Source organism: Penaeus vannamei, chromosome 14 (assembly GCF_042767895.1).
Source record: "Penaeus vannamei isolate JL-2024 chromosome 14, ASM4276789v1, whole genome shotgun sequence".
Taxonomy (NCBI): domain Eukaryota; kingdom Metazoa; phylum Arthropoda; class Malacostraca; order Decapoda; family Penaeidae; genus Penaeus; species Penaeus vannamei.
In genome coordinates this window covers 21,689,212-21,700,854 of record NC_091562.1, presented here as the reverse complement: position 1 = coordinate 21,700,854, position 11,643 = coordinate 21,689,212, and the positions used below count along the sequence as shown (strand labels likewise).

The 11,643-nt window shown below is 45.4% G+C and overlaps 1 protein-coding gene and 1 pseudogene across 2 annotated transcripts in view; both read left to right on the top strand.

The window, feature by feature from the left end:
- The window catches only part of LOC138864023 (uncharacterized), an 11,835-nt gene extending 1,464 nt beyond the window's left edge, over positions 1 to 10,371 (top strand). Inside the window, exons 2-3 of one of the 2 annotated variants that reach the window (XM_070129818.1) lie at positions 1 to 12; positions 8,552 to 10,371. The exon at positions 1 to 12 is cut by the window's left edge and continues 82 nt beyond it. In XM_070129818.1, coding sequence (XP_069985919.1) covers positions 9,484 to 10,035 — 552 coding nt within the window. In that variant the 5' untranslated portion in view covers positions 1 to 12; positions 8,552 to 9,483 and the 3' untranslated portion in view covers positions 10,036 to 10,371. The remainder of the gene's footprint in view (positions 13 to 8,551) is intronic. The other variant, XM_070129817.1, reaches the window with a different exon arrangement.
- On the top strand, positions 5,831 to 7,157 carry LOC113802191 (uncharacterized; annotated as a pseudogene).
- Positions 10,372 to 11,643: the final 1,272 nt, after the last annotated feature.

Sequence of the window (11,643 nt, the reverse complement as noted above, 5' to 3'; positions counted from 1 at the left end):
TCAGCAGTGCAGGTACGTTTTATAACTTCAAGACCAACAGGAAAGCCTGGTTGTAAGTTATATTGTTGCAAGAGGAAATGCCATAGCTGATTCATGAACTTAGTAGGCAACAGTGTTGTGATTCTCCCGTGTCTGGAATGAGAAACACGCCACTTGTGTCCCTCAAGAAGAGTTTATGAATTATCTCTATGTTGTAGGAAATGATATAACTTTACTAGTAAATCAGATTGCGAAAAGACATTTCCCTGTGTCGTCATAATTACTTCACCATGACCAAACCCATGACAATATGAATTGGCAAAAAAAAACAAAAAAACTCTGAGGTGCTCAACCTTGCGCCTTCGCATAACGGTCTAGGCCTTTTGGGTCTTCCCTGAATCACGCGCCGCTCCTTAATCAATGCCAATCACGGTATCCAAAAACCCGTCGATCGTGAGGGCGACTCCCTGGGCAGCGGATGGGCACGATGTACTCGCTGTCGTGGAATAGGAAAGTTACGCTCTATCGTAATTCGTTGATAATAAAATTAGCCTTTTTTGTCAAAGGTGTAAAATGAACAGTAACAGATAATAAAAAAGGCTAACGCATGAAATAATGTAGTTCAGGTGTAATGAAACGAATTACGATATTCATGTATGTAAATAGATATTAACATTAGCATGTCTTGTTTAAAATCCTGTAGGGACGGCCATCGTGACGTCATTAGAGCTATCACGTGATCAATCGGAGGCAGTGGTGGGCAAAAACAACAACAAAATCCCATGAACATCGATATTAAATATTGGTCTGCCGCGAGCATCGTCTCTTTTTTCTCGATTTATATAAGCTTCGCATCCTTTTTCATTCTTTTTGTAAATAGTTGCATTATTATTGGAGGTGCAGTGGATTGCAAAAAGGTTCAGCTTCGAGTTTTATTCGTCTGCCGAGAGGGAGGCTTTGGCTATCAATCGCAAGAACATTAAATGGGAAACATTAAATGAGTACAAACTTATATCCTTTAGAGATTTGTAGGCCTCTAGTTCATTCAATGTGTAAACACCAGGTGTTTGTATAAGGTACAGATACATGTCACCGAAAGAAATATTAGGCCAACTTTTGTGTTCGTCTGAGCAAATATCCGATAAAGAATACGGTTCTGGTAACATTTTTGTACCCGTAGAATTCCGCAACTTTTCGCTACATCTGTTTTTCGCCGCCAAGTCGAGATTTATAATTTACCGACATTTTTCTTTTCTCGCAGCTGATTCTTGTTTCTGTTCACCAGTGAGATGTGCATGCACATAACTATGTAATGTTTTGTGTATCAGGTTGAGATAAATATCACCAAAACTAACATCGGCCCAACCATTGGGGCTTTCACACCAGACCAGCCATCAGAGAGAGAGAAAGGATCTGGGAAACCATCATTTCATAAGTTTTTCATCATAACGTTTCTTAGCATCTTAATCGAGAGATTTGTAGTAGGTTGACATCGTTCTCACAGATGATTCAGCGGCCATTGTTGATCTTTTGCCCACCAGTGCTGTCCCCGAAAGAGCGTTGTGTTTTCGTTTTGATGACCGGCCCTATAGTGTTTGCACTGATGTCTCAGACACAGATGGACATCGATACGCAGAAATGCCTAAGGTGATACATCGATACTTGAAAACTGGCTGAAGCGATTCAGAACGTTGGAAAACGTGTAAAAACAGCACGAAACTATAGAGCGTAAAGGCCATATTGGAGGCATTTCGAAAAACACAGCACGCAAGGAAAAGACCAAACGCGCTTTTATTTAAAATGTCTACGATTTTAACATGCCCATAGCTTTGAAAATACAGTCAGATGCTGTAGAAAAATACAGGGAAGGTCTTCGACCAAATGAAAAAGAAGGATACAAGAGAAAAATGGACATAATCAGTGACATGGATCCACAGTGTCGTAAACTTATCACCTGACTGGAACGGGCTGCCAGAGACAACGTACACAGACTTTGTAAATTGTTTATTATTTACAAGAAGATCATACACAGATCTGGAACATTACAAAGACCTTTTTTCCTACAAAAAGATGAAAATTAAAATTGTTATTTCTGTTTCCTGCTACACTGCCACAAGAATGAAAATAAATTGTACTCTGACTGATTAATATTTCACCGGTTCATAATAATCCCAGTAACGAAACAAAAAAATGTTGGATGTGATGCTAAAATTAGCGCTGCGTTTTTAGTTGTTGGCTTAGCTAATGCCCTTTAACAGTTTGCTTCTTTCTTCTCTGATTCAGTTAATGTTATCTAAAAAGAATATTTGGAAAATGAGTTGAGCACACGTGATATTATCCATTTTTTTCCTGAAAGATTCTGATTCAGGCGAGGAAGCACATTTCTCCTCTATTTCGAATTATTTTCGGCAGCTTATAACTTTGTAAAGGAAACTCGATTTTGCCGGTTATTATATCCATAGACACGGCAGTAATTTACCTTAATAAATCCACAGAAATAAGAGAAACAAATGGAAGGAATGGGCGCACACAAGCGATCCAAGTCGCCAATACATCAATAAGGCAGACGCCTAATTGATGACGTCACGTGAAAACATAAATGCAAGAAAATCTGTACCCCTAAAATAGTTTGCGATCGCCAGTGTCACGATGCCAGGCTCCCCACTGCATTTTCAATAGATATTGAGATATCCTCAAAGATGCCTGGTTGTCCTGGGGACTGCACTGAGATACACTAAAGGAAATGTAAATTTGATTAAGCATCGCCACAGTTTCTATGTTGCACATAATACACAGTCATACAGATAGCCAGAGGCTTTAGGATAAGGCAAATTTAGTATGGGATCTACATCAAGCAAAGGACTTTAATATATGGGAAAAATGTTTGTGGCGATGTCGGCTTAATGACATTATTAATGAGTAAGATGGCCTGTTGACAAAAGTGGCCACATCGTCACCATAGTTGACAGTGCAGTCATGAACACGTGCTTTTAGTCTCACTCGCTTATTCGGAAATAGCTAAGCTTTGTATGTTTGTTCTTTTTTCCATTTTTCTAAATGCCATCTAAACGAAGGCATATAGACCACAATCCCACATTACGGTTATGTCATGACTGTCATCAAAAGGAATGTGGGCACCACGTAAACGAAAGGCTTTCAGTTGAACAAAGTGATATGAGAACACCTGGGTAATCCCGTTTGTACTTACTCAATTCAACAAACATTCATCATGTCAGCGGGATGTAAACCGGTCAGTCCCTCGAATAGATTCTTATTCTCCAGTGTTCTGCATCATATTACACGAGGTTTTCCATACTTTTGCACACTGTACTTGTAAGGGAGCCTGTCATCCGATTCCTGTTCCGTCTTTATAAGTTTCGTCATATTTTTTTATGTGTTTATAAAACTAAGGAAATCTGTCTATCCATCTATCGGTCATTCTGCCTCTCCATTGATTATATTTATATGTATGTCAGTCTATCTATCTGTTTATCTATCTATATGCATCTACCTGTGTATTTATATATACACGCATAAATACACACATATATATACATATGTGTATGTCTGCTTGTAAACGTAGGAGTTGGGGGGCGTGGAGGTGGTGGAGAATGAAAGGGGACTTGGCTTGCTGGTTCATTGCTGAGGGTAAAGACCCAACCCAACGACCCCAATATAGACACACCAGCAGCACCAGAACCTCTCCTCTCCTCTCTCCTCCCTCTTTTCTTATACTTACCTCTACCTCTTTCTTTTTCTCTCGACTCGCTCACGCTCTACCCCTTGCTCTCGCTCCCGCTTTCGCTCTCTCACGTGGTTCCTGGCGCTCGACGAGGACCCCGGCGGCCGCCGCTCAACATGCATGGCTCCCCCTATGTAGTGCCCAGCGTAATTCGGAGGTGCTCGCGCCCAAAGACCATCAGACCCTCCCCTTCGGCTCCACCCAGGCAGGCGCTCTCCTCTCCCAGTGATGAGGTTATAGCCCTGCCTTCGGGACGACCCTAGGGGGGACATGATGGTTCTGGGGTCGTCATGGAGGCCTACTAAAGAGAGGATTTGACTCCTCCATTAGTGGCGACCCCAGCTTGTGTGATCCTTCTGTGATTACGCTGTGCACTGGTAGTGCATGCCTTGACGCCTGCGAGACCAACTGCTCACAGCTGGTCTCGCCCCTTGTAGCCCTGTTTTTACTATCACCACTTCTTCACCTTCTGGTGAACTGGACCTCATCTTCGGGCTCGTGCTCGGACGTGGGCAGACCTTTACCTCCCGAAGGGCAGGGTGTGTCTGGGGGGCCTTAGTGTGCCTGCCTTATAGTGCACATACAGAGTTGTCGCTCTTTGATAGGGACCAGTCTGGCAGACCATCTTAACTTGCCACCTTAACTCACTCATCTAGCCATGATTTGGCAGGTAGTTCCCCTCTAACACCTGTTTAGTGTTATATTAGCTGCTGTTAAACTGAACAGTGTCCCTGATGGTATGGCATTGTTGAGTTTAATGCCTTACCATGTTTCTGAAAAGCCCTTGGGGTGGCTCTACAGAAACTCCTTCCTTCCGTTCCTTCCACAGTTGTGCTGACCCATGGGTGGCCCCCTCTCCCCTCCCGTTGAGGTGGCCCGGCCCACTGACTAGCACCACAAGAAGGACAAAGCCAGAAAGAGGTGTCATCCTCGAAGCACTCAACCCCAGGATAGTGTACTATCCATACTTCTGCTATGCCTTTAGGTGGCTTCGCAGAATACGGCCAACACATAGGTGTCATCCTCTTGCTCAAAGCCATGAAAGACCCCTAGTCTTTCATGGTCTTTCCCTATGGACTAACATACTAGAAGGGGTCATTGCCGAAATAGAGGTGTCATCCTCTCATGAAAGACCCTCCAGTGACTCTGGTCCTTGGGTGGCCCCCTCTCCCTCTCGTTGAGGCGGCCCTCCCCTTAGACAGAGCTACTGGAAGGGGCCTTAGCCAAAATAGAGGTGTCATCCTCTCACAGAAACCAACTCAACTTCCTAGGTTGGCTGGTCTTGGGACTGCTCCCTCTTCCTCCTGCTGAGGCAGCCGCCCCCAATGAATAATACCTAGGAAGAGCTGAGCCCCACTTTCAAGGATGCTTACCCAGTAGGAGGGTCTGCATCCCCTCTGGTCTCTCCCCAGGGGTTCTATGTCCTACCCATGCGTTTGCCATGCATGGCAGCCCTGTGAGCTGGGAGACGGGAGTCATGGAGTTTGAGTGATGCCGTGAATGAGTACGGCTAGCAACACGCCTCTTTGGTCCTCTATTCCAACAAGACGGGCGGCCTGTCTGGCCCGATCAGGTCAATCGGCTGGTCTCCAACAGGAGGCTAGGGTTAAGCAGTTGCTGTGTTGTTTGGCCTCATACAGGTCCCGTAAGCGCCATCCCACAAACAACAGAGTGGCTGCATATACCCTCACGTTAGCACCTGGGGTTGTTAGAGAATGTGTTCTAACATACAGCTTCCCCATGTTGGACTCCGTGGTGGGTGAGGTTGCATGAGGCAGAAGCTAATATCAAATAGCTAACACAAACAAAACCACCCCCTCTCTAAATAATAAAAAAGATAACGATCACAGCATGAAACTGACCAAGGCAGTCACCCTGAAGCCCTACAAGGTTACAGGGGGACAAAAGAAAGCAAAAACGCAGGCCAATCGTGTCCGGCCTGCAACAAAAAGAATGGACAAGATGAAAAAAAAAATTACCCCCAACAAAGTCTGTCCATGAAATAGTCCAGCAATTGGACTCAAGGGCTGGCCTCTCCTGGCCGGCAGCTGAGACCGAGAGAATTCTCAAAGTCAAGCAGAGGTTCAAGCTGAACCAGCTGTGGTAATAAATATGAACTATCACTGGAATTACCCTTGTTAGCAAACCATTGTTAAATGGTTGTTACTGGATCGTTTAGGTAGTCTCGGCGACTGTGAACCGCGACGTGAGTGCTCCCTCACTCCCTGACCGCTGCTCGCACTACCCGGCCAGACTGGCATGCCTGCCTCTCAACGTGTCTCTTATTAGGGAACTTCAGGTGTGTATTACTAGTTTTCGGCGGGTGTTTTTCACTGATATATGATTTCTTTAGTTTCTTTAGTGTATAGTTTAAGAGTGTTCTTTCATCTTAGCAATGTCCTACGTTTTATTTTGTCTATTAAAGCCTACAATATGGCCCGATGTGTTTTTCTACCCACATCATAAAACAAGTCTCGAGTGCCTGACGGTCTGTATCAACCACCTCATAACTTCGACGGAATGGAGCGTCTATTGAAACCTGAAAGGTTAGACTGTGACACTAACTCACCCACAGCAGCACAGGAGTGGCGGCATTGGCTACAGACCTTCAAGACCTTCATCGCCGTTCTGCCGCAAGAGAATCTGAAAAAGCTCGGACTTCTCATCAATTTTGTGTCGCCAAAGATTTATGAATTTCCGAGTGCACTACCTACGACGACGCCTTAACTGCACTACAATCTCAGTTTGTGAAGCCATCTAATGAAGTGTTCGCGCGCCACCGCCTTGCGGCTCGTCGTCAGGAACCAGGCGAGTCTTTGGACGTGTGTTTTCGTGCTCTGAAAATAGTAAAGAGTGTAATTTTACGGCAGTAACAGCAACTCAGCACTGTGAAGAATACATTAGGGATGCGTTTATTAGCGGCTTGCAATCACCAGCAATCAGACAGCGCCTTTTGGAAAATAAGACGCTTGATCTGGCTACTATGTATGACCAGGCATGGGCTCTCGATTTGGCGCAGAAAAACTCAGAGTCTTATGGTGGTGCTCTGTCCTCGCGCCTGTTGAGTGTAGCACATGAAAATACAACTAATGTTAGTGATTTAGAATCCGTTCTCGCGGCAAGTGCTACGAAAGCAAAGTGTTTCTTTTGTTGTCTTCTACGGCATCCATGTTCAAAGTGCCCTGCTCGTGATGCGGTGTGTCATAAGTGCCAGAAGAACGGTCATTTCTCGAAATTGTGCCGTAGCTCGAGTGTAAGTGGTTCTGTGACTCCTAACAATGGTGCTATGCTTGCCACTATAACTAGTGCTGCTACTCTTAGCATCTTGTTGAAAGCAGTTACGAGAGTTTCGATCAACGGAATCAGAGCTGATGTCCTCATTGACAGTGGTAGTTCAGAGAGTTTCATTCATCCAGATTTAGTTAAACACCACTGATTAAATGTACAGCACTAAAAGTGCTGTGACCATGGCTTCCACTTTTCTTTCTGCTCACACGTCTGGAGTTTGCAAGGTTAACATTAAAGTGAACGGCCGGGATTATGAAAGTGCATGCCTCACTGTGCTCCCGAAGTTATGTTCTGACGTAATTCTTGGCCAAGACTTTCAGAAACTGCATGAAAGTGTTCAGTTGAATTACGGTGGTGATTTGCCCCCGCTCGTTATTTGTGGACTCGGTGTGCTAAAGATTGATCCTCCAGAGTTGTTTGCCAATCTTACAGCTGATTGCCATCCTGTTACAGCCAAATCCCGGCGCTACTCCACTGAAGACCGCGAATTTATAGAAAAAGAAGTACAAAGGCTATTGAAGGAAGAAATCATCGAACCAAGCAACTCGTCCTTACTCAGGCTGGACGTCCGGTTGCCTTTTTCTCACGAACTCTTCAGGGACCCGAGAGACGTCATACTGCTGTAGAAAAAGAGGCTCAAGCTATTACTGAAAGTGTCCACCACTGGAGACACTACTTGACTAGAAGAAATTTCACTATCAAAACTGACCAACGTTCTGTAAGATTCATGTTTAACAAACGACATAAGATAAAAGTAAAGAACGATAAGATCCTAAGGTGGAGAATGGAGTTATCTTGTTATGACTTTGACATAATTTACAGACCAGGCAGAGAAAATATTACTCCTGACATGTTTTCCAGATCTTACTGCGGCATGATGTGCCACGACCAGCGGTCCCTGTCAGCCATTCATACCTTATGTCATCCCGGTGTCAGACGGTTGCTTCATTTCATCAAATCTAGGAATCTGCCTTACTCTTTGGAAAACGTCCTGTGCTGAATGCAGACCAAACTTTCACCAGCCCGAGAGGGCCCATCTCATAAAAGCTACACAGCCATTTGAACCCCTCAACATAGACTTTAAAGGACCCCTTCCTAGCACAGATAATAAGAAATATTTCCTCAATATTGTTGACGAATATTCAAGATTTCCATTTGTATTTCCATGTCCCAATATGACTGCCGCAACAGTTATTAATTGCCTCTCTCAACTCTTTTCCATTTTTGGTATGCCAGCATATGTGCACTCGGATAGAGGATCATCATTCATGAGTAAAGAAGTACAAGACTTCCTGGTCAGCAAAGGTATTGGCTGCAGTCGGACTACTGCATATAACCCTCGGGGTAATAGTCAGGTTGAACGGTTCAATGGGAGTATATGGAGAACCATTACGGCTGCTTTGAAGTCTCATGGCCTGCCAACCCAGTACTGGCAAACTGTCCTTCCTGAAGCCTTCCATTCAATTCGTTCATTACTATGCACTGCTACTAATGCTACTCCTCATGAACGTCTGTTTAATTACGCTCGTTGTTCTTCAACAGGAACTGCTATTCCATCTTGGTTGTGTGAGCCTGGTCCGGTCCTCAAGGTGCCATGTACGAACAAGCAAGACCGAACCCCTAGTAGGTGAGGTCGAACTTATACAAGCAAATCCTCAGTACGCCCACATTCGGTATCTGGATGGTAAGGAGGACACTGTATCTGTCAGACACCTGGCTCCTGCTGGTTCTGAAACATGTGTTGAACCTGGCTGTGAATCAAGTGACGTGCCTTCCCATACGATAGAATCTACTAATGTGTCTCCTCAAGAATGATCTCCTGAGTCTACCTCAACTCCTCTACCACAACAAGAACTAGCTGAGGAAGCTCCAGTACCTAGACACTACCCCAGCCGTATCTGACGCCCACCTACTCGTTTCGAATCGTCGTGTAGGGGATAGTCGTGGTAATAAATTTGAACTTTCACTGGAATTACTCTTGTTAGCAAACCATTGTTAATTTTTTGTTACTGGATCGTTTAGGTAGTCTCGGCGACTGTGAACCGCGACGTGAGTGCTCCCTCACTCCCTGACCGCTGCTCGCACTACCCGGCCAGACTGGCATGCCTGCCTCTCAACATGTCAATTATTAGGGAACTTCAGGTGTGTATTACTAGTTTTCGGCGGGAGTGTTTTTCACTGATATATGTCTGATTCCTTTAGTTTCTTTAGTGTATAGTTTAAGAGTGTTCTTTCATCTTTGCAGTGTCCTACGTTTTGTTTAATTATTATTAAAGCCTACAATATGGCCCGATGTGTTTTTCTATCCACATCACCAGCCAAACCAGCTGCCCCTACAACTAAAGGCCTTAAACCCCATCAAAGGGGAGGCACGAAGAGACGAAGGGTGGAAACTGACTCTGAAGAAGAGTCTGAATCCACCCCAAATCGCTTCATGCACTTTAAGGTACCAAAGAAGCCTGAAGACTTTGACAATGCATACTAGCTGGTTAGGGCATTGGAAAAGGCAAATCAGACTTTCAATCCAAATTGCTAGAGATGAGGGCAAGATCATCGTGCCCAAAGACAAAGCCACCCTGAGCTTCCTGCAGGAGACCAAAGTGCTTAAAGATGGGAGAAAAGTGTGTATCTTGCCACTGACCTCCCTAGAGAAAAAGACCAAGATGGCGCTGCTTGGTTTCTGTGGAGGTGATCATGTCTCTCCCTCAAGTGGTAGAGGCTTCCCGCATGGCCAAAGGAAGTCTCCAACCAGGCAAGTCCTGGTCACCCTCAAGGGAGCCCCAATCACCACCCTTGATCTGGGTAACTGCGGCTCGTACAAGCTCAGGACATATGTGGCAGAGCCCTTAAGGTGCTTCACTTGCCAAAAATTTGGGCATCACCAGGCCAACTGCAAGGCCAAGGCCAAATGTGTATGCAGCAAGGCACACAAAGATGGCCAGAAGGACACTACTGCCAAGTGTCCAAACTGTGCCAAGAGACATCATGCCTGGAGCCTGGCTAGCTCTGCCAGGAAACAGTCATAAAAAAACAGGAACAAGCCAAAAAGCGTCCTGACTTTATCCCAGCACCCCCAGGCACCCATGTCTGGGGACAGAATAAAAGGGAAAAGACTCCCCGACCTCCTAAGAGGAAGGAGACACCTCCCCAGCCAAAACTGGATACCTCCAATCCAGAGGAATTCCCCAAGCTTGCTAGTGGCAAGAAAAAGAAACTAAGGAAAACAGTTTCAAAGGCCACAGCAAAGGTCCCCCCAGTAGACAACAATCTTTTCTTTGATGAGAAGGATATGACTCTCCTGTTGAGTGCTGTAGTTTCTGCAGTAGCAACAACCTTGGGGAGGACCATTGAGGAGGTGGAGAAGGCAGTCCAGGTCGCCGTGACGGCTATAACCCAAACTGTTGCAGCACTGAAGGGAAGGATGTTCGAAGCCTCCAAACCGAAACAGAGCCTCGAATGGCAGGCTAGCTTCGGGAGAAGCATCATGTGAAACCCCAGCTAGTCTGTCAGGACAGACCGAAACTGAACAGCAGATGCCCTCACTACAGGCCGAGTCTGTACAGCCAAGGGCTGATCCCTTAACTCGAGGTGGCACTTCTAATCTAGGCTCTACTCCTCCCGGTAGACCCTCAACCAGAGTGTCAAACTTAGAGGAAGATGTACGATCCTCAATCAACGAGGATCTATATATATCAGATGCCACCAGCACTGGAGCTTCTGAAGTTTGAGACAGATATGAAGTAAGTGACTCTGAGTAACCATCATGGTACACAATCTAAGCATTCTGCAGTGGAATATCTGTAGCTATAATAGTACGAACTCCTTTTCCAGTCAATAGAGCGAGCAAGGAGCATTGACCTCATGCCCCAGGAGACACTGACTATGAAATCTGCGCGCTTCTCAGGCTATCACGTCTTCGCCACTCCAAACCTGAATGGTGCTAGAGGCCTAATGACCCTGGTAAAAGAAGCAATTCCATGCACAGATTCACAAGGGGTAAGAGCACAGCATACAGCTTTTCCACACTCCTAAGCACAATATGCACCTCACCCGCCGTGGTTGTCTTTCAAGACCTGGAGAAGGCTTTTGAATTGGCAAGCCGCCTTGCCATTCAGGAGACCCTAATCCGCAAAGGAGTCAAAGGTAGACTCTCGGCCTGGATAGCCGACTATTTTAAAAATAGATCAGCAAATGTCAGATTTCAAGGCCACCTCTCACAGTACATGCCACTTGAGAATGGAACACCTCAGGGTGGGGCTCTCAGTCCAGCCCTTTTCAACACCCTCATGTCCAACATACTCGACATTCACCTGCCAGAAGGATGCAAGATCATCTCCTATGCTGATGACCTGGAAATAGCGTCTGGCAATATCTGCCTAACTAGAGCTCAGCGTTGTCTGAACCTGGTGTCTGAAGAGTGTTGTAGGACGGGTCTAAAAGTATCGGCAGCAAAATCAAAAGCAATGGCTCTGAGAACTAATGTCAGAAACAAAAAACTCACTGTTCAGGGTATGGATCTGGAATGGGTAAAGGACTATCTATACCTTGGTGTATGGATAGGACACACACTCACTTTCAAAAAGGAGCTCCAATACCTGCTTGACAGTACCAAGGAAAGACCCACCACTGCCACC